This window comes from Dreissena polymorpha, chromosome 2 (genome assembly GCF_020536995.1).
Source record: "Dreissena polymorpha isolate Duluth1 chromosome 2, UMN_Dpol_1.0, whole genome shotgun sequence".
Taxonomy (NCBI): Eukaryota; Metazoa; Mollusca; class Bivalvia; order Myida; family Dreissenidae; genus Dreissena; species Dreissena polymorpha.
This window is the reverse complement of record NC_068356.1, coordinates 17,494,371-17,514,755: the sequence shown is the minus strand read 5'-3', so window position 1 is coordinate 17,514,755 and position 20,385 is coordinate 17,494,371. Positions and strand designations below refer to the sequence as shown.

At 35.0% G+C, this 20,385-nt stretch overlaps 1 protein-coding gene across 3 annotated transcripts; it reads right to left on the bottom strand.

The window, feature by feature from the left end:
• Positions 1-1,897: 1,897 nt before the first annotated feature.
• On the bottom strand, positions 1,898-17,312 carry LOC127866076 (vesicle-associated membrane protein 7-like). 3 transcript variants are annotated; one of them, XM_052406468.1, is made up of 6 exons: positions 17,146-17,312; positions 14,674-14,828; positions 7,826-7,922; positions 5,948-6,049; positions 3,041-3,199; positions 1,898-2,425 (listed from the first exon to the last, which is right to left on the bottom strand). In XM_052406468.1, exons 2-6 carry the CDS (start codon positions 14,826-14,828, stop codon positions 2,207-2,209), a joined length of 732 nt encoding a protein of 243 aa, XP_052262428.1. In that variant the 5' UTR covers positions 17,146-17,312; the 3' UTR covers positions 1,898-2,206. The 3 variants fall into 3 exon arrangements, with proteins under 3 accessions (XP_052262428.1, XP_052262429.1, XP_052262430.1); XM_052406469.1 differs by having other exon boundaries at positions 14,674-14,849; positions 17,146-17,296; XM_052406470.1 differs by lacking the exon at positions 17,146-17,312 and adding an exon at positions 15,789-15,907.
• Positions 17,313-20,385: the final 3,073 nt, after the last annotated feature.

Genomic DNA, 20,385 nt, shown 5'->3' with positions numbered 1-20,385 from the left:
AAACCGGCGCCTGAGGGAAAAAAAAACCCGCAATGTCCCGAATTTGGGACATTTACCAAGAATTTTCCCCAGGTCGCTGACTGCGAGGTACTTCTTATTGGTAAAAAGTCGCCTGTAAATGGCAAAATAACGCATTAGAAATGCTAAATGCCCATTAAAAGCGTTCTAATCTCGAGAGAATATATAAATACATTGATGTATTTTGATGTTGAATTTTCTTGACTTACTCGATATAGACCTTATTTGGACTTTGTCGTTTAAGACCGTCCGTGTTGGACATAGTGTTTTCGTGAATGAACAGTCACCGGTAAACATTTACAAAACGCATAAAACAGCCTAAGAACTATTAAAAAGCGTTCTTTGTCGTTTAAGACTGTCCGTGTTGGACATAGTGTTTTCGTGAATGAACAGTCGCCGGTAAACATTTACAAAACGCATAAAACAGTCTCAGAACTATTAAAAAGCGTTCTATTCGCTCTGCAACAAATACTAATACCTTTATAAGAAACCGGCGCTTGAGGAAAAAAAAACCCGCAATGTCCCGAATTTGGGACATTTACCAAGAATTTTCCCCAGGTCGCTGACTGCGAGGTACTTCTTTTTGGTGAAAAGTCGCCTGTAAATGGCAAAATAACGCATTAGAAATGCTAAATGCCCATTAAAAGCGTTCTAATCTCGAAAGAATATATAAATACATTGATGTATGTTGATGTTGAATTTTCTTTTATTATATTAATTACGTTGTTATAAAGGGCTTTCAGTAATCCTTTATTCCATTGATTACTTTTTTTAGATGTCAGATTAAGAATATCTTGCTAGGCTATTGCTTGATTTTCTGGGGGATGTTTTCTATGTCAGGGCCCTTTTGTTTTACATCTTTTCACCGAATTAAAATGTCAAATTTTCTATTGTTATACCCCCCTCCACATATGAGCAAGTAGACATATGACTGTGTGTTGACAGTAGTATGCTCTACTCTTATGAAATGAAAAGTGTATCACTTTGTATGCTCCATTCTTATAAATAGTGTACCACACCACTTAGTATGCTCTACACCTGTTTGCTCTAGACTCATAAAAAATGCATCACATAGTGTGATACACACTTATGAAAGGTGTTTCACTTTGTATGCTCTAGACTTATGAAAAATACACCACTTAGTGTGATCCAAACTTATGAAAGGTGTATCACTTTGTTTGTTCTAGACTTATGAAAAGTGAATCACTTTGTATGCTCTAGACTTATGAAAAAATACATTACTTAGTGTGTATGAAAAGTGAATCACTTTGTATGCTCTAGACTTATGAAAAAATACATTACTTAGTGTGATCAACACTTATGAAAAGTGTCTTACTTAGTATGCTCCAGTCATATAAAAAGTGTATCATGTAGCATGCTCTACACCTATGAAAAGTGTATCACTTTGTATGTTCTAGACTTATGAAAAGTGCATCACTTACAGTGATCCACATTTCTTGAAAGTGCAACACTTAGTGTAATCCATACTTATGAAAAGTGCAACACATAGTGTGATCCATACTTATGAAAAGTGTATCATTTATTATACTCCAGTCTTTTGATTTCGATCAGTATGCTTCATGTGTTTGATAAGTTTATTTATCAGTATTTTCACGCTGTTTGAACGCTTTCTCAATTATTGTTAAAGGTGAAGGAGAATAGAATTGGCGTGTCCGTCCATCATTTCGCCCGTCCTCCGTCAATCACAACATGTTTAAATTAGCAGGGTATCAATTTAACAATTTTTTTTGTTCTAACATGATATGCACAAACTTGAAATGAGCAATTCCTGGGGTATTGTTTATCTTCAATTACTTTTCTAGTTCTTACGGAGTATCAACTGCTTTCTTTAAGATAAATAAAATATAGGCAAATAGGGTAGATTTACAAACACATTTTATATATGAAATGCACACCAAGTTTATTAACATTGTAATGAACAGTATCATAAATGTTGTATGTGTGAGTATTTTAAAGATTGGTAAAACATTTGGTAAATATAATTGGTAAACATTCGAATATAAATATAATGATACAAGACAACAACACTGGTCAACATTACAGTGGGGGACATAATGGTATAAACTTCATGGGAAATCACTGTTTCAACAGACTCATAAATGGGTACTGAGAGGCTTCACAGTTTCAACAGCTCAGTAATTGGAATCAAAAGTCTATTGTTCAACTGTCAACCAGAGGGTGGGGTTGCAATGGTTGAAATGGATGGAGCAACTGTAGTCTTCTTGTCATCACTGCTTCCTTTAAACACCCCAGTACCATAGCAAATTCCTAGCACTATAATCAGCAGAACTATGGTGACCACAATCCCAATAATGATCTTCATCTTTAAGTTTCTCCACCAGTATTTCTTCTTGATTTTACCAGCTGTCCGTGCAAAGGTGGCACTCTACAATAAACATAGTAGAAGGTAAGTTGTGAAGGTAAGTCTCTTGTTCTTCAAAACCTCTTCTTTAATTATGCCTGATGATGATAAGGTATTTCATGATATGCAATTTTTAAACTAAATTAAAAGAAACCAGCAGGCTGCCTGCATAGGAATTATGAGCAGTGTTTGATAATGCAAAACATTAAGTATTAAATGAAGACCAAACAGTGCATAAATTGTGGTTGCGTTTGGTACTGTGAAGATATGGTAATAATTACACCAAGTTTTGTTGCTTAGAAACTATTTCAAGCATTGAATATAGCTGTGTTTGTCAAAAGTGTTATCCTAATAACAGTATTTCCTTTAGTTTAAACAATAAAATAAAATTAAATTAAAAATGACTCTTTTTCCAAACGCCACAAGGGCTTATCAGCCATCTTTGAGCACTATGTTATTGAAAAGGCCATAGTGCTGTCAAAGGGCAATATTGTTTAGTCTGTTTGCAATGCGTATTGCTCAGCTTTATTCGAGTAACGATCGTTTAAATAAACAGCTTTCTAGAAAAAGGTCATTTTTGGTATTATTGTTTTTAGCTGAGAAAATTGCTTCAATTATTCTAATCAACCTTTAACATACCGCTGCTTCCAGGTCATCCGTTTTGTCCATGAGGTCGTCCAGACGCTCGCCTCGCTCGATTACGGACTCTATATTCTTTGCCATGACACCTTGCACCTCTTTGACCTGACCTTGAAGAACCGTCAGATTATCAGCAGCTCCAGGCTTTGAAAACTTTTCCTACAATACAATGAGGTTTGTTCTTGTAAGTTGGCCCAAAATTATATATGCTAGGTACAGATAACTTTGAAAATCCTATTAAAACGTTGTGTGTGTTCTTGTGTACAGTCTAACCTTTGTTTAGCGGCCAGTCACAGGAAGTTGCAAAGCTTGCTGTTAAAGGCAGGTAAATGTTAAATAGTCTGATTGTTATAAATGCATTTGATCTGTACAGGTATAAAAACCTTGACTATCTTTATCAGCATTATCATCATCTTTAAATTTTTATCCCTGCCAAAAAAAAATTCAGAGGGGATATAGTAATTGGTCCCGTCTGTCTGTCCGTTTGTGCGTCCGTCCGAAACTTTGTCCAGAGTATAACTCCAAATCTATTTAATGGATTTACTTTAAACTTAAAAAATTAACAGATGGCAACAGTAGTGCAGTGGCCAAAAACATAACTCTATCTACATTAGTTGTTGAATTATCTCCCCTTTTATATAATTTCAAAGTACATTTTTGTCAGGCGCATAACTCTAAATCTACTGAAGGGATTTACTTGAAACTTGAAATATAAACAGATAGCAAGTAGGAGAAGTGCAGTGACCAAGAATCATAACTCTATCTACCTTATTTTTTAATTATCTATCCTTTTATATAATTTCAAAAGTACATTTTTGTCCGGAGCATAACTCTAATACTACTAAAGGGATTTACTTGAAACTTTAAATATAAACAGATGGCAAGTAGGAGAAGTGCAGTGACTAAGAACCATAACTCTATCTACCCTAGTTTTTTAATTATCTCCCTTTATTTTATTTTAAAGTAAATTTTTGTCCAGAGCATTACTCTAAATCTACTGAAGGGATTTACTTGAAACTTGAAATATAAACAGATGGCAAGTAGGAGAAGAGCAGTGACTAAGAACCATAACTCTATCTATCTTAGTTTTTGATTTTTTTCCCATAAGTTAGTTTCAAAGTAAATTTTTGTCCGGAGCATAACTCTAAATCTACTGAAGGGTTTACTTGAAACTTGAAATATAAACAGTAAGCAAGAAGAAGAAGTTCAGTGACTAAGAACCATAACTCTATCTTCCTTAGTTTTTGAATTATCTCCCTTGAGATAAGTTAAAAGTAAATTTTTGTCCTGAGCATAACTCTAAATCTACTGAAGGATTTACTTGAAACTTGAAATATAAACAGTTAGCAAGTAGGAGAAGTTCAGTGACTAAGAACAATAACTCTATCTACCTTAGTTTTTGAACTATCTCCCTTGAGATACCGGTAAGATAAAAGTAATTTTTTGTCCGGAGCATAACTCTAAATCTACTGAATGTATTTACTTGAAACTAGAAATCTACAGCATAATTCCAACACTATATAACTAATTGATCCTTGAAATATAAATAGATTACACAGCTGCCGTGTATTACAAATATCATTCTACTCTTTAAAACAAATGTTGTCATACAAGCAAACACATTTCGGCGGGGATTTGGCACTACTGTGACAAGCTCTTGTTTTAAAGAAACACCTACAGCAAAAACAATGAATTTTTTTTTTTATCTTTATATTGTAAACAACACTACCCATGATTGTAGTTGATGGACTGAAGTATGGAAATCATCAGCTTAATAGAGCTGAGTCTAATTACAATAATTGGCACAGGTACAAGCATGTTTTAAGACTCACATCAATTTTTGTTGGAACAATCTGAAGTCTGAATAATGTCAAAGTACTGGGTATTGTCACCACTTAATACCATTAACTGCATAATAGGTATTAAAACTAAATGTTTGATTATATAATATGTACATTTTTTACATTTTGTTCAACACATTTAAATATTATCTAAATTGTGCATAGTTTCCTTAGGGCCCAACAATGTATGATGATGCTTAAATATCTGATATCACAAAAAATGTTACAACCAAATAATATTCATAATCAATAGTGTTGATTATGATTTCTGTTTTAAGTGTGTTTGTGTCTTAAAATGAGAAAGCCATATGCTGCCAACCAACATAAAACTTTATAGATATCTTCTTTATATTATGTAGAAGTCGAAGACATTATTGTTGTGTATGTGTTGATATACTTTGCCAATTTATGTCACCTTAAACGTAATAAAACTACTTTAAAGGTCAAGGTAACAACAAGGTGTCAAAGGTCAAAGTTACTTATGAAGCAGCTTGAAAAGTCACAAACATAAACCATCACAAGAAGAAGTGTCACATGTAAAACTTGTCTCCCTTATCTGAATGTTAGTGGTAAAAATTGACTGTAAAACACTGTCTGGTCTGGACTGTAACTTTGACGTTTGCAATGCATTTTCAAACTAACTTCCACTAATGACCACAATGAGGAGGCAAAGTGTTGATTGGATCACCTGTCCCTCAACATCAAAGCTCAAGGTCACACTTTTGTGTCAACAAACAAATTTTGCCATGAACAGATTGTTTTTGACATAAGTTGAGTTTTGAAACAAAAGTGGAATATGAGGGCAATGAAGCCCTTATTGTATTTGTCATTTTATTTTGACACTTTTAATACACATGTTTTTTAATAAATAATTTAAATTGTACTTGTCCTCGAGTTTTGCCCCTGCTTGACATGAGTCATGGTTATTTTTCATTTTCTGTGACATTTACAGATACAACCATGAATTCTGTTTCTGTATTTTCTGCAGGAAAATGTTATAATTGATATTTAAAAAGTTAGCAAACAATTTATGATTGTTATACATGAGACATGTTTGTTCTGATACCATCTGTTTGTTTAGAGTACTGTTGAATTCTGCATCAAAACTGTGGTTGCTTGCAAATGCAGCTTTGTCTGATAGTTCTCTGCTGTGAAACTCGTCTTTTATCTGCAACAAACAATACAATTTATAGTCTTGTAAATATAATAATTTTTTTTTTATCTGCAACAAACAATTATCTTGTAAATATAATATGGTCTTTAATCTGCAACAGACCATGATTAGAATTGTATTTATATATCTCAGACACACTATTATCGATTCTCACAACATTTTCGGTAATCAGCTGAGAATAATATTATGTACATAATCTTTATACAGTCAAACCTGAGAACAGCAGTCAGTCAAGGGAAATGACCAAAGTGCTCGTTGTCCAAAGGTGACCATTGTTTTCGGATCACAATTTTAAGATGGTTGGTCAATTGGTAGTATTGCTACGCCGTTACCCCACCCAGTCATTTGCATACAGTGTAAAACAAAGGCTCCTTGCTGATAATTAAGCATAATAACAGAATTAACTTACATTGAATAATACAGAATAATATGTTATAGATTGATTTAATTTCATATTGTTAAACTAAATCAATGACTTTATCAACGCTAGTATAATTGTTTACTCGTGCATCTCATTAATTCAGTAAATAAAGCTTTTTATTTGCAATTGACCTCACGTCCGAACAAGTCTAAACAGCGGATTTGCTGTCATAAACCGATAGTACGGTGTAAGTGTACCGTTCTCATTCAAAGAAAAAGACGCAAAAATGTTGTTCAAAGTTATTTGTACGCAAACATCACACAAACAGCATTTTCATTCAACAAACTCGTGCAAAATACAAACATTCATTCATTCATTCTAAAAACACAGAACATCATGCACAAAAATCAAGATAACTTGTCACGCAAGAAAAACTTCAAAACATACACAACCATTCTCATGCGCAACAATCAAAACAATTCACTCCATGCTAAAAACTTGCTTATTTTCTTTTGAATACTAGAACAATTGACCCGGTTCGCAAAGAATACTTCTTTACCACTCATTGTTATTCTGTGATGTATTATTCGGATTGATTTTAAAAGTGTTGTGTACGCTAGAAAGCTCCTTTAAAGAATGATCCAAAAATGTTATTTTCAAATCCATACTCAAGGTTGTAAGTACAGTGAACTAATAAGCGATCATTAAATAAGCGATAATTACTTTAAACGTATCACAAACTCTAACATATTTTCTTTTGAACATACCCATAATTATCCCCGGAAAACAAACCTTCTCAACACCCTGTTATTTGTTTAAGCGTGCTTCTTGTATAATATCAAAGGCAATTACCGCTATCAGAAGCTTTACCCGCAAAATAGACGGACAAATGATGTGCTTTGTTTTTAATTGTCGCGACTCGAGACGACTGACGCGTGACCATTGTTTTCAGTTTAAATATCAATTTCGGAGTGGAATATAGTAGCCGTTGGCCGCTATGGACAGGTGACCGTTATTCTCAAGTGTAATTAAGAGTGATTTTCGTCGTGGGGAATCTTGACTGACAGTTGTCTGCAGGTGACCGTTATTCTTAGGTGGCTGTTAGGTCAGTTTTGACTGTATAAAAATGACCCAAATAATATTTCCAATGTATGATATCATCAGTATTAGATACTAAGTAGTAAATTCCCAATATATTTGGTATATAATGAACAATTAAGAACAAAGTTCAATTCTATTCACTTACACAAATCTTCAATTGTATCTATTCATTGGACTTGAATATTGCGTGTTTTGGCATTCAAACTGTTTCATACATGTGTGTGATTTCCTATGGAGAGAAATAATTCCTTAACTAATAGATGTGAAGGAGTTAATACTTATTTGGCTTCAGTCCCTCCCAATATTACCTCTGTTAGAAAGGCAAAGCAAGGTTGTGTCTTGAAGTCTGGCTTAGCTGCACACATGAAAATGACGCCATTCTCCACTATGCAATGGAACTTGAAGCTGAAACAGGACATGAATATGAGGCAATTCTCCACTATGCAATGCAACTTGCAGCTGAAACAGGAAACAAATATGATGCCATTCTTCACAATACAATGGAACTTGCAGCTGAAACAGGACATGAATATGATGCACTTGTCCACTGTACAATTCAACTTGCAGCTGAAAAGAGATATGAATATGATGCCATTTTCCACAATACAATAGAACTTGCAGTTGAAACAGGACATGAATCAGATGCCATTCTCCACTATGCAATGTTGCAGCTAAAACAGGACATGAATAAGATGTCATTTTCCACTATGCTATGGAACTTGCAGTTGACACAGGGCATGAATAAGATGTCATTCTCCACTCTGCAATGGAACTTGAAGCTGAAACAGGACATGAATTTGATGCCATTCTCCACAATACAATGGAACTTGCAACTGAAACAGGACATGAATACGATGCCATTCTCCACAATACATTGGAACTTGCAGCTGAAAAGGACATGAATATGATGCCATTCTCCACTATACAAATAAACTTGCAGCTGAAACAGGATATGAATATGATGCCATCCTCCACAATACAATTGAACTTGCAGCTAAAAAGGACATGAATATGATGCCATTCTCCACTATACAAATGAACTTGCAGTTGAAACAGGATATGAATATGATGCCTTCTTCCACAATACAATTGAACTTGCAGCTTAAACAGAACATGAATATGATGCCATCCTCCACAATACAATTAAACTTGCAGCTGAAACAGGACATGAATATAATGCCATTCTTCACTATACAATTGAACTTGCAGCCGAAACAGGACATAGCTATGCCATTGTCCACTATGCATTCGAACTTGCAGCAGAACCAGGACATAGAATTGAGAAATGATGCCATACTAGTTGTGCAAGCAGTGATGTTACTTTATATGGTTGTGCTTATATCGGTCCAGCAGTTTTCATTCACCAATCTTATCAAAATGTTACTGAACATAGCATGTTGGCCAATTAGTCCAACAATAGTTATTGGCCCTTGATTTATCTCAAAATCAAATTTTGGAACCATATCAGTACTTTTGTTTTCAACAGTTATCATTAAATTTTGACCAAGCTCAATAAAAATGTGTGGCCTTTAAAGTTTTATTTTAGCGAAGATTGACTCATTTCTGCTCTAGGAACGAACACGTTTGATAAGTTGAAAATTTCGCATTTAAACATATCGGCTCCGTTCACATCTAGTGGTCACAATTTTCTTTCAATTGTCTCCAAATATTATAAATAATATCAAGAATGATTTTTAACAGAAAACAGGACATAATTGTTTTACAAACAGCTCTTATAAATAGTATCATAGAAGGGGACATAACTGTTTCACAACCACCTGCTGTTAGTATAATCGTTGAAGGGGACATAACTGTTTCACAAACATCTGCTGTCAAAATAATAGTAGAAAGGGAAATGCCTGATGTAAAAACACCTGCTGTTAGTATAATCATTTCTCTCAGTAATATTCACAGTCCTTACAGTCTCAAAAAATAAGTGGCTGAACACAACATCAGAAATATTAAGTCAAACTCATGATGTTCAAAATGACTTAGTTCCATTTCCTTGTCAAAGTGTTGAGGCTTGGGAAAATTCAGAATAGCAAGTACCAAAGAGAGCCATGTAGGAAGGCCTGAGACAGCTCAGAATGGCAAGTACCACATGGAGCCATGTAGGCAGGCCTGAGAAAGCTCAGAATGACAAGTATCACAGGGAGTCATGTAGGCAGGCCTGAGAAAGCTCAGAATGGCAAGTACCACAGGGAGCCATGTAGGCAGGCCTGAGTAAGCTCAGAATGGCAAGTACCACAGGGAGACATGTAGGCAGGCCTGAGTAAGCTCAGAATTGCAAGTACCACACGGAGCCATGTAGGCAGGCCTGAGTAAGCTCAGAATGGCAAGTACCACAGGGAGCCATGTAGGCAGGCCTGAGAAAGCTCAGAATTGCAAGTACCACAGGGAGCCATATAAGCAGGCCTGAGTTAGCTCAGAATGGCAAGTACCACAGGAAGCCATGTAGGCAGGCATAAGAAAGCTCAAAATGGCAAGTAGCCCAGGGAGCCATGTAAGCAGGCCTGAGTAAGCTCATTATGGCAAGTACCACAGGGAGCCATGTAGGCAGGCATAAGAAAGCTCAAAATGGCAAGTACCTCAGGCAGCCATGTAGGAGCAGTTACTCATAGTTATGACATTATGATGAATTTAATTTTTGACAGACACAACTTAATTCGGCTTCTTGTACAGCTTTACACAAAAAAAATGTTTCAATCAAACAAAAATGTGTGGATATTTACCCATTTTTGAAAGGCATTTATTAAGTTTGGATAAGCTTTAAACATTAATCAATAAATTAATTAACTAAACCAATATGTGATACAATACCTTAGGTAACTGATCCAATACACACAAACAATATGATTTAAAAAGAGAAAAATTAAATCCAGCCAAAAGGTGTCCAGGTCTGATCTTAATAACTATTACAATGGTGTATGAACAGAATGCCTCAAGACAAACCAGAGGTTGGTTTGTATATATTTCATCTATGTCAATGACCTCTTTTATAAACATTTCTGATATATCAGCTTGCTGGTCTGGCTTTCAATAATAATCCAGTATGATTATTATTTTAACCAATCTTTACTATGTAATGTTGTAAGGGAGGTAAATAAGTATTTGTTTAACCATGTTTGAAACTGTTGTTTATGTGTGTTCATGATGTGTACCACACAGTGGACAATGTTTCTTCCTGTTTAATTGTGCAGATTTGATAGTATTTAAAATAAAAATTTCTTGAACAATGAATGTTTGGAAATATTTATGTATACCATAAATTTTCACATTATGTTTGGATGGTGTGTGTGTGTGTGATGTTATGACAAATATCATACTGATATGTTAATATGTTGATAAATAAAATTTTAGAAATTTCATGACAATTGTAGATATTTTTTAATCCCAGCAAAGTGGCAAGGGTGTAATGAGAATATATTTTATCCTCGTTTACTATGTCTGTCTGAATCATTTGTGTTTGCCCCATATCATACATCCCTTTGGAAGGATTTTTATGTAACTAATTTTAGTTTAAACCTATTTATTTTAGCTCGATTGCATAGAAAGACCAAGGCTTATTTGAAACGCTCTCGAGTCCTTTTCTTGGGACTAGAACCAGTACTTGGTGTCTATAGGGGAAATCTGAAGAAAGCTCCCACAGTGGGGATTGAACCTGTGACCTCCTGATAGCTAGACGGACACCATATCGACTACATCACTGCAACCTTCATGTATCTTGACAAAAACGTTAAGAACCTTGATACAATATGCAGAAGATTCAGTCTCTATGCCAGCTCCTGGTCAAGGTCACATATGAAGGTAAAATATTTGAGCCTCCATTTGTGTGTTCATTTGTTCATGTATGTGCAATATCCCCTTTACAATTTGAGGGATTTTCATGCAACTTGCCTCAAAGGGTTTAGTATTGAGACCATGTGCAGACTGCTTTAGCCAATTATGCATTCTCAATGTCAAGGTATTCTTGAATATTAAATGTTTGTATTCATGATTCTTCTATATTCTCCTAAGCCCTTTACAGTTGTCTAAAATGTTTTATCAAATTGAGGCAATTTGCACCTGGCATGTAATATTGAACCAACAGATTTTTGTTTTTGGCGTCGGCGTGATCCGGTTAAGTTTTGCGTTTAGGTCCACTTTTCTCATAAAGTATCAATGCTATTGTATTCAAACTTGGTACACTTACTTACTATCATGAGGGGACTGGGCAGGCAAAGTTAGATAACTCTGGCTTGCATTTTGACAGAATTATGTGCCCTTTTATACTAAGAAAATTGAAAATTTTGGTAAAGTTTTGTGTTTAGGTCCATTTTATTCCTTAAGTATCAAAGCTATTGCTTTCATACTTGCAACACTTACTAACTATCATAAGGGGACTGTGTAGGCAAAGTTATGTAACTCTGACTGGCATTTTGACAGAATTATGTGCCCTTTTTATACCTAGAAAATTGAAAATTTGGTTAAGTTTTGTGTTTAGGTCTACTTTTTTCCTAAAGTATCAAAGCTATTGCTTTCATACTTGCAACACTTACTAACTATCGTAAGGGGACTGTGCAGGCAAAGTAATGTAACTCTGACTGGCATTTTGACGGAATTATGGGCCTTTATACTTGAAAATTTGGTTAAGTTTTGTGTTTTGGTCCACTTTACCACTTAAGTATCATAGATATTGCTTTCATACTTGGAACACTCGCAAACTATCATAAGGGGACAGTAAAGGACAAGTTGCATAACTCTGGTTGTCATTTTTACGGAATTATGGCCCTTTTTTGACCTAGTAACTTTGAATATATGGTTACATTTTGTGTTTAGATCCACTTTACTTCTAAAGTATCAAGGCTATTGCTTTTAAACTTCAAATACTTTCATGCTATCATGAGGTTACTGTACCTGGCAAGTTGAATTTTACCTTGACCTTTGAATGACCTTGACTCTCAAGGTCAAATTATTAAAATTTGCTAAAATTGCCATTACTTCTTTATCTATGATTAGATTCGATTGATACTTTGAAAAAACAACTCTTTCCTGACATACCACAATAGACTCCACCCAAACCATCCCCCACGCCCCCGTCCGCTCCCCCCCCCCCCAAATCCCTCCCCTGGAATCCCTCCCCTAAATCCCCCCCCAACCCCCCCCCCCCCCCCATTATTTTTTTAAATTAAAGATCATCTAATAAATGACCACCACACCCTCACACTATACCCCCCACCCCAAAAAAATTATTTTTATGCCCCTGGTAGTTTGGCATATAGCAGTTGAACTGTCCGTCAGTATGTCAGTCAGTCTGTCCGTCCTAAAAAAACTTAAACATTGGCCATAACTTTTTCACTTTTGAAGATAGCAACTTGATATTTGGCATGCATGTGTATCTCATGGAGCTGCACATTTTGAGTGGTAAAAGGTCAAGGTCAAGGTCATCCTTCAAGGTAAATGTCAAATTTATGGTGTCTGTCTGTCCGAAAACTTTAACATTGGCGATAACTTTTTCAATATTGAAGAAAGCAACTTGATATTTGGCATGCATGTGTATCTCATGAGGCTGAACATTTTGAGTGGTGAAAGGTGAAGGTGAAGGTCATCCTTCAAGGTCAAATGTCAAATATATGGCATTTGTCATTCCGAAAACTTTAAAATTGGCCATAAAAAAAAAAAATATTGAAGATATTGATATTTGGCATGCATGTGTATCTCATGAAGCTGCACATTTTGAGCCGTGGAAGGTCAAGGTCAAGGTCATCCTTCAAGGTTAAAAAATAAATTAGAAAATTTCAAAGCGGCGTTCTCATGAAGCTGCACATTTTGAGTGGTGGAAGTTCAAGGTCAAGGTCATCCTTCAAGGTCAAGGTCATCCTTCAAGGTCAAAGGTCAAAAAGTAATATTTCAAAGTGGCGTTCTCATAAAGCTGCACATTTTGAGTTATGGAAGTTCAAGGTCAAGGTCATCCTTCAAGGTCAAAGGTAAAAAAAAACATTTTTTTTTTCAAAGCGGCGCAATAGGGGGCATTGTGTTTCTGACAAACACATCTCTTGCTTTTTTCAAACATGTTTAAAAAGCACAAATATTTATTTTTATTATTTTATTTTTGAAATACCGTCCAACCATCCCACCCAAGAATCCCCCCCCCCCCAAAAACATTTTTTTTTTTTTTTTGCTTTTTTTTTGCATTTTTGGAAGATAATGTTATAAAGGACCACACCCCCATCCTATACACCCCTCTCCACTCCACCCCTCCCTCCTTTGTGATTGAAACACCTTTAAAAAGAAAAATAGATGAGCGGTCTGCACCCGCAAGGCGGTGCTCTTGTTACGTTTAGAAGCACAATGAATTGCTCACTGCCATAAATTTTTGATAAATCTTTAGTTTGATAAAAGCTGGCCTTCTAAAATAACATAATGCTGAGTGAACACTTATATAACCAAATTAATTGCAGTGAAATGCATATACAGAATATGTTTACATTATGTGAATGAAGATGCAAAATCATTTCAATCTCAGATGATGGAACAGAAGCATATAGTCTAGACATCGACTGAGACTTTAAGAAAGACAAGTTGAATATTGGTCCTTAAAGTATTGAACAAGACCTTTTACCAAGCATGCTAAAATGAATTAAGTCAAGGTAAAAATTTTGTCTTTAACTCTTTAACCCTTTACCACTTAGATACATATTTTGACGCATTTGTAGTCCTTTAAAAAATAACATATAACTAAAATACCTTTCTTACTAAATTCAAGTTTTAAAGGCGTCATTTCCAACCCTAAGTTACTAATGAGCAGCCAACAGCTTATAACCTGAACAGCCTGTAATTACTTGCACGCTGTTCTGGTTTTATGCTGGTTGCAAAAGCCATTTTTACTTTGCTTCATATGATGGAAAGGGTTAATTATTCCTTAAAAAAATACTGCTCAAATTGGTGAAAGGCAGTAAAATAAAATAAGTAAATTCTGAGCAATTTTAGTAAAAAACTTGACTGATATTGTGAGAGTGCACATTTTTTAATTGAAATTAACACTAGGCAAAGAACAAACCTAGGTTTATCTGTGAATCTGTACAAGTAGTTTTTAGCAGTTATCGTAGTATATATTATCTGGCAAAAAGTTAATTGATTTTAAAAAAAGTTCATTTTAAACAATATGATATAATACCTGGCCATTGTTATTGTAGTTTTCCCGTCATTTCTTACTGGTATCTGTGGCAGGACCTTTACTGCCTCTGCCTCATAGTTGTTCGCGCCCGCCTGCAAACCATGGCTGCACAGCACTGTTGTCCCCCGCGCGATACAGCTGTACAGAATGGCCATCTTAAATGTAAATATATGGACCTGAAATTGTCATTATATTACAATAAATATTAAAATGATTTGATCATAATTTCATGCTTATACATTTCAGCCTCACTCTGGCAAAAAGGGGTTAATTCATGCAGTCCGCACAGGCGAATCAGGGACGACACTTTCCGCGTTTATGGTATTTTTAGTTTCAAGGAAGTCCCTCCTTACAGAAAATCAAGTTTAGGTGGAAAGTGTTGTCCCTGATTCGCCTGTGCGGACTGCACAGGCTAATCTGGGACGACACTTTACGCACATGCATTATGACCAGCTTTCACAGAACAAGACACAATTATATTTGGCAAACGATGGTATTTTTATTTTCAGAAGTAGTTTAGACTGATTCAAACAATTTTCCTATAATATTAGGCACATTAATGTAAACAAAATGACTAACAAACGTTTGTGTTAATACAAAATCAAAATTTTACCGGTGAAGTAAATATCGTAATTTAAAATTTAAAATGATATACATAAAATAACTGAATTAAGGTCATAGAATAACTGAATTAAGGTCAAACACTGTAATCAGGTCACTCAATCGGCTTCCATAAAGTGCTACAAAGTATTTGTTGGCATTAATGATAAAAGTTCATATTTAATGAAAAGCCTTAACTGGGTCAAACAATTTGTCAGTAACAATATTGTGCACATGAATGCAAACAAATGACAAAAACAAGTTATATGGTAATACGAAACCACATGTACCAGTACATGGTATACAGGTAAAATTGTGCAATACTCAAATGATTTTTCGTTTACACCAGTATGGTTTAAGTGCAAATGTATAAATTCAAGAATATTTGTTGAACATTAACCTATAGAAAAAATAATTGACTATAATTTATAATCTACCGTCACTGAAAATGTTCCATAAATTTGACCATCTATCACTGATTTCAAAATAAATGTAAATCTAGATTGTGCACTTACTATTCAGCTTTCATACAGTTCCGTCATTGTTGATGTAAATGTATGCAAACAGTATTTAATGTTTATAAATAGACTCACATCGGTTTTGGCTTCATGCAGTTAAGTGTAAGCTTGTCTTTACAAAGGTGTACACATATCATATTGTGACATGTTAATTTACGATCTATGTTAGCAGTCAGCCTTTGAGAGCTTTTGTATATTGCTAGAAGATGATGAAAATTCCCTTTATATATATATATATATATATATATATATATATATATATATATATATATATATATATATATATATATATATATATATATATATATATATATATATATATAAAGGGAATTTTCTTCACTTCACTTTTCCTTGGTTCTAGTGTGAAACAGTTTTGTCTGCTTAATATAATCTCCTTGTCTGATAAATAAGTCCAGTCTCAACACTTGAAAGGTTTTCTCATGAAATAAGATTTTTTAAATTTTGTTTGAAAAAGTATTTTCAGTGTTCTTTAATAAATGACAAAAGTTAAACAGACCCATGTTGGTCAGAGGTTGGCTATATGGTGGCTAATGAAGGGTCAAAAGTGGCCGGATTTTGAAGTTATAGAGGATATTTGTTCATGTCAGTGTAAGATCGTTTGTTATTTCACCAGTGATCATAGAAAATATATTTTCATGAGTTTCTTTTATGCCCCTTTTTCAAGAAAATAATTAACAGCTGCTTCCCTTTTGCTGAAAAGTTACCCTTTCTCGGAGTGTGCCTCAATACATTTCAAAACATGAAATGAAGTCATTTTTATACCAGCGAAATTCTCCAGTTAATCTCTTTTACAATGTAAATCAACGGTGCAAAAGGGAAGCAGCTGTTAATTATTTTCTTGAAAAAGGGCATAAAAGAAACTCATGAAAATATATTTTCTATGATCACTCGTGAAATAACAAGCGTTCTTCTTAACTTTTATATTTGAGACTATTGTAGTTCATTTATGACATTATTTAAAACATAAGAAGCTTTCAAAAGCATCAAATTTTGATCATAAATACAAATATTTGCCCAATGCCTTGCAAACAAGTATTTTTATATTTATAAAATGTGTATGCACTGTTTAATTAGAATACACATGCATGTTGCTTGAACATTTACTGTTAATCTTCATTTCACTTTATTTATAAGTAGTATGCAAAACCTGTTTTGATTGTTTTAGAAGTTATGATGACGGAAAACTTCTTATTTCTGTATTAGTCAATAATCTAATGTGGAAAAGGACGTGCGGAAACAGAATGATACATTTATCAAGTTGTTTAATTTATTAACTAATACTTTTTTGTATGAAAGTATAAATAGATTTCTTGTATGAAAATAAAATGCTTACCTATTTATATCCACTAATTTGGGGTACAATTAGTTTTAAATTGACATTCTCTATTTAAGAAATTGTCCATGTGTCATCAGATAATGTCAAACAGTATTGAACCAGTGAAACATTTACATTAACACTATCTTAAATTAACAAAAGGGAGGAAGATTAAAACGTTGATAACTTCACATCATACCTCGAGATTAGATAAGAGCCCCTATTGGTGTTGGTAGTCTTGTCATCCTTATGATAATACATTCTGAAAAACCAAATTCATTTAACGTTGTGTTCAGTAGTTAATAACCAAACATGACAATGTATACACTAACTCATTTACAGACCTATTTTGTAAGCGGGTAGCATAGAGGATGTATTGTCAACTCACAGCCGGGTGACATGTGTGGATTGTGTTCTGTTGTTTTACAACATGAGCAATCAACCAACAGATATATGCATAACTATTGTTTAACTTACAATTCGCCTAAAGTTGGTTCATTATGCTCCCCCAAAATTTATTTTGGGGGGAGCATATAGTCGCCGATTCGTCTGTCCTTGAGTGTGTGTGTGTGCGTCTGTCTGTCAGTCCGTGCACAATTTTTGTCCGGGCTATTTCTCAGCAACTAATGACCGGAATTCAATAAAACTTTAAGGGAAGCTTCACTACCAAGAGGAGATGTGCATATTATCAGCGGGTTCTGGTCGGATGATTTTTCACAGAGTTATTGCCCTTTGAAATTTTAAATACAAAAATTCTTGTCCCCCCAACTACTGTGCCCTCAAAACGTTTCCTTTTATCTGAATATATAGTGCAATATTGTGACAAAAAAACTTTGGGGAGCATCACCCGTCTCAGACAGTTTCTTGTTTTAATATGTTACTGTTTTGAATGTTATTATTGTTTTGACTTTTTAAAATATTTTTATGTCCCCGAAGGAGGGCATATAATGATCGGAAAGTCCGTCCGTCCATCTGTCCGTCTGTCTGTCTTTCCGTCACACTTTGCATTTAGGTTTCGAAAAAATGCTCATAACTTCTATTTTCCTTCTGATAGCAACTTGATGTTTGGCATGCATATGTATCTCATGGAGCTGCACATTTTGAGTGATGAAAGGTCAAGATCATCCTTCAAGGTAAAAGCTCAAATAAACGTCTTCAAAGCGGCGCAGAAGGGGGCATTGTGTTTCTGACAAACACATCTCTTGTTATGACTTGAGTAAAATTCAAAGTACAGACACCAAAATTTCCTAGTCCATGCCTTTTCCTTAAGTTTAATAAGTTTCATTCTTGTATCGTCCTTTCCAAAGATATCAGAAAGAATGGGCTATGTTTGTTTGTCTTTACATAGATCTTTTAGAAATGGAAAACTTGTTTTGTATCCCCTACAGCCCTTTGAGAGTGGTTTGCAATTTTCTCTCTGCCGATGGTCAGTTGAATGGTCTGTCTGTGAGTCTGTTTGTCTACCTGTAGTCAGTTGAATGGTCTGTCTGTGAGTCTGTTTGTCTACCTGTAGTCAGTTGAATGGTCTGTCTGTGAGTCTGTTTGTCTACCTGTAGTCAGTTGAATGGTCTGTCTGTGAGTCTGTTTGTCTACCTGTAGTCAGTTGAATGGTCTGTCTGTGAGTCTGTTTGTCTACCTGTAGTCAGTTGAATGGTCTGTCTGTGAGTCTGTTTGTCTACCTGCAGTCAGTTGAATGGTCTGTCTGTGAGTCTGTTTGTCTACCTGTAGTCAGTTGGTTTCAGTACATTATCTATTGAACTTGTACACCTACTTTCTTTTAAGTTGACATGTTAGTTACTTGGGAGAAAAAGACAATACTTATAAACCCAAAGGTCAAGAGATCAAACAGGGGCTTTTAAAGGGACATTTTCACAGATTTTGGCATGTATTGAAGTTTGACATTTAATGCTTTATATTGATAACTGTAAACATTGGATCTAAAAAGCTCCAGTAAAAAACAAGAATAAAATTTTAAAAAGAAAAAAAAGTAAACCTCAACTAGGCTCGAACCACTGACCCCTGGAGTAAAAGTCTAAGGCTAAGACCACATGGCTATCCATGCTCATACAATAAGTGATGTATTTTATATTTTCTGTGTAGTGTCACAAAATATAACAACAACAACAGAACTCTCCAAATAATTAAATCATTTCGCGTTGCAAGGCTATATAATTTTTAGGTTTTTAGCTCCACTGGCCAAAGGACAGCGGGCCTTATGTCATGGTCCTGTGTCCCTCGTGCGTACTTCCGTGTTTCCGTCCGTGCGTGCGTTAACTTTTTCTTTAAACATCTCCTAAACTACTGGTCCAATTCTGATGAAATTTCTCAAGAATGTTCCTGGGGTGAACTTCTTTCAAATTTGTTCAAATTATGCCCCTGGGGACAAATTTGAACCTGCCCCAGGGGGTCACAAATTTGAAAAATTTGCTTATATAAGGCCTATTTTGTGAAAACTTTCAAAATCTTCCCGTCCATAACCATTGGGCCTAGGGCTATCAAATTTGGTATGTAGAGACATCTAATAGTCCTGTACTAAATTTCTTCAAATTATGCCCCTGGGGTCAAATTTGACCCTGCCCCTGGGGTCACAAAATTGAACATATGCTTATATAAGGCCTATTTTGTGAAAACTTTCAAAATCTCTCGTCCATAACCATTCAGCCTAGGGCTTTCAAATTTGGTATGTAGAGACATCTAATAGTTCTCTACCAAATTTCTTCCAATTATGCCCCTGGGGTCAAATTTGACCCTGCCCCAGGGGTCACAAAATTGAACATATGCTTATATAGGGTCTATTTTGTGAAAACTTTACAAATCTTATCGTCCATAACCATTGGGCCCAGGGCTACCAAATTTTGTATGTAGTGGCACCTAATAGTTCTCTACCAAGTTTGTTCAAATTATGCCCTTGGGGTCAAGTTTGACCCTGCCCCTATGGTCACAAAATTGAACATATGCTTATATAAGGCCTTTTTGTGAAAACTTTAAAAATCTTCTTGTTGATAAAAATTGGGTCTAGGGCTACCAAATTTGGTATGAAGTGACATCTTATAGTCCTCTACCAAGTTTGTTCAAATTATGCCCCTGGGGTCAAATTTATTTGACCCTGCCCCGGGGGATCACAAAATTGAACATATGCTTATATAAGGCCTATTTTGTGAAAACTTTAAAAATCTTCTTGTCCATAACCATTGGGCCTAGGGCTATCAAATTTGGTATGTAGTGACATCTAATAGTCCTCTACCAAATGTGTTCAAA

Excerpts from the sequence above, each read along its gene's own strand:
- LOC127866076 (XM_052406468.1), bottom strand. The coding sequence starts at position 14,828 with ATGGCCATTCTGTACAGCTGTATCGCGCGGGGGACAACAGTGCTGTGC. Across the intron at positions 6,050-7,825 it reads GCTTTGCCTTTCTAACAGAG|ATAAAAGACGAGTTTCACAG; the intron begins GTAATATTGGGA and ends TGTTTGTTGCAG. Across the intron at positions 3,200-5,947 it reads GTACTCTAAACAAACAGATG|GAAAAGTTTTCAAAGCCTGG; the intron begins GTATCAGAACAA and ends ATTGTATTGTAG.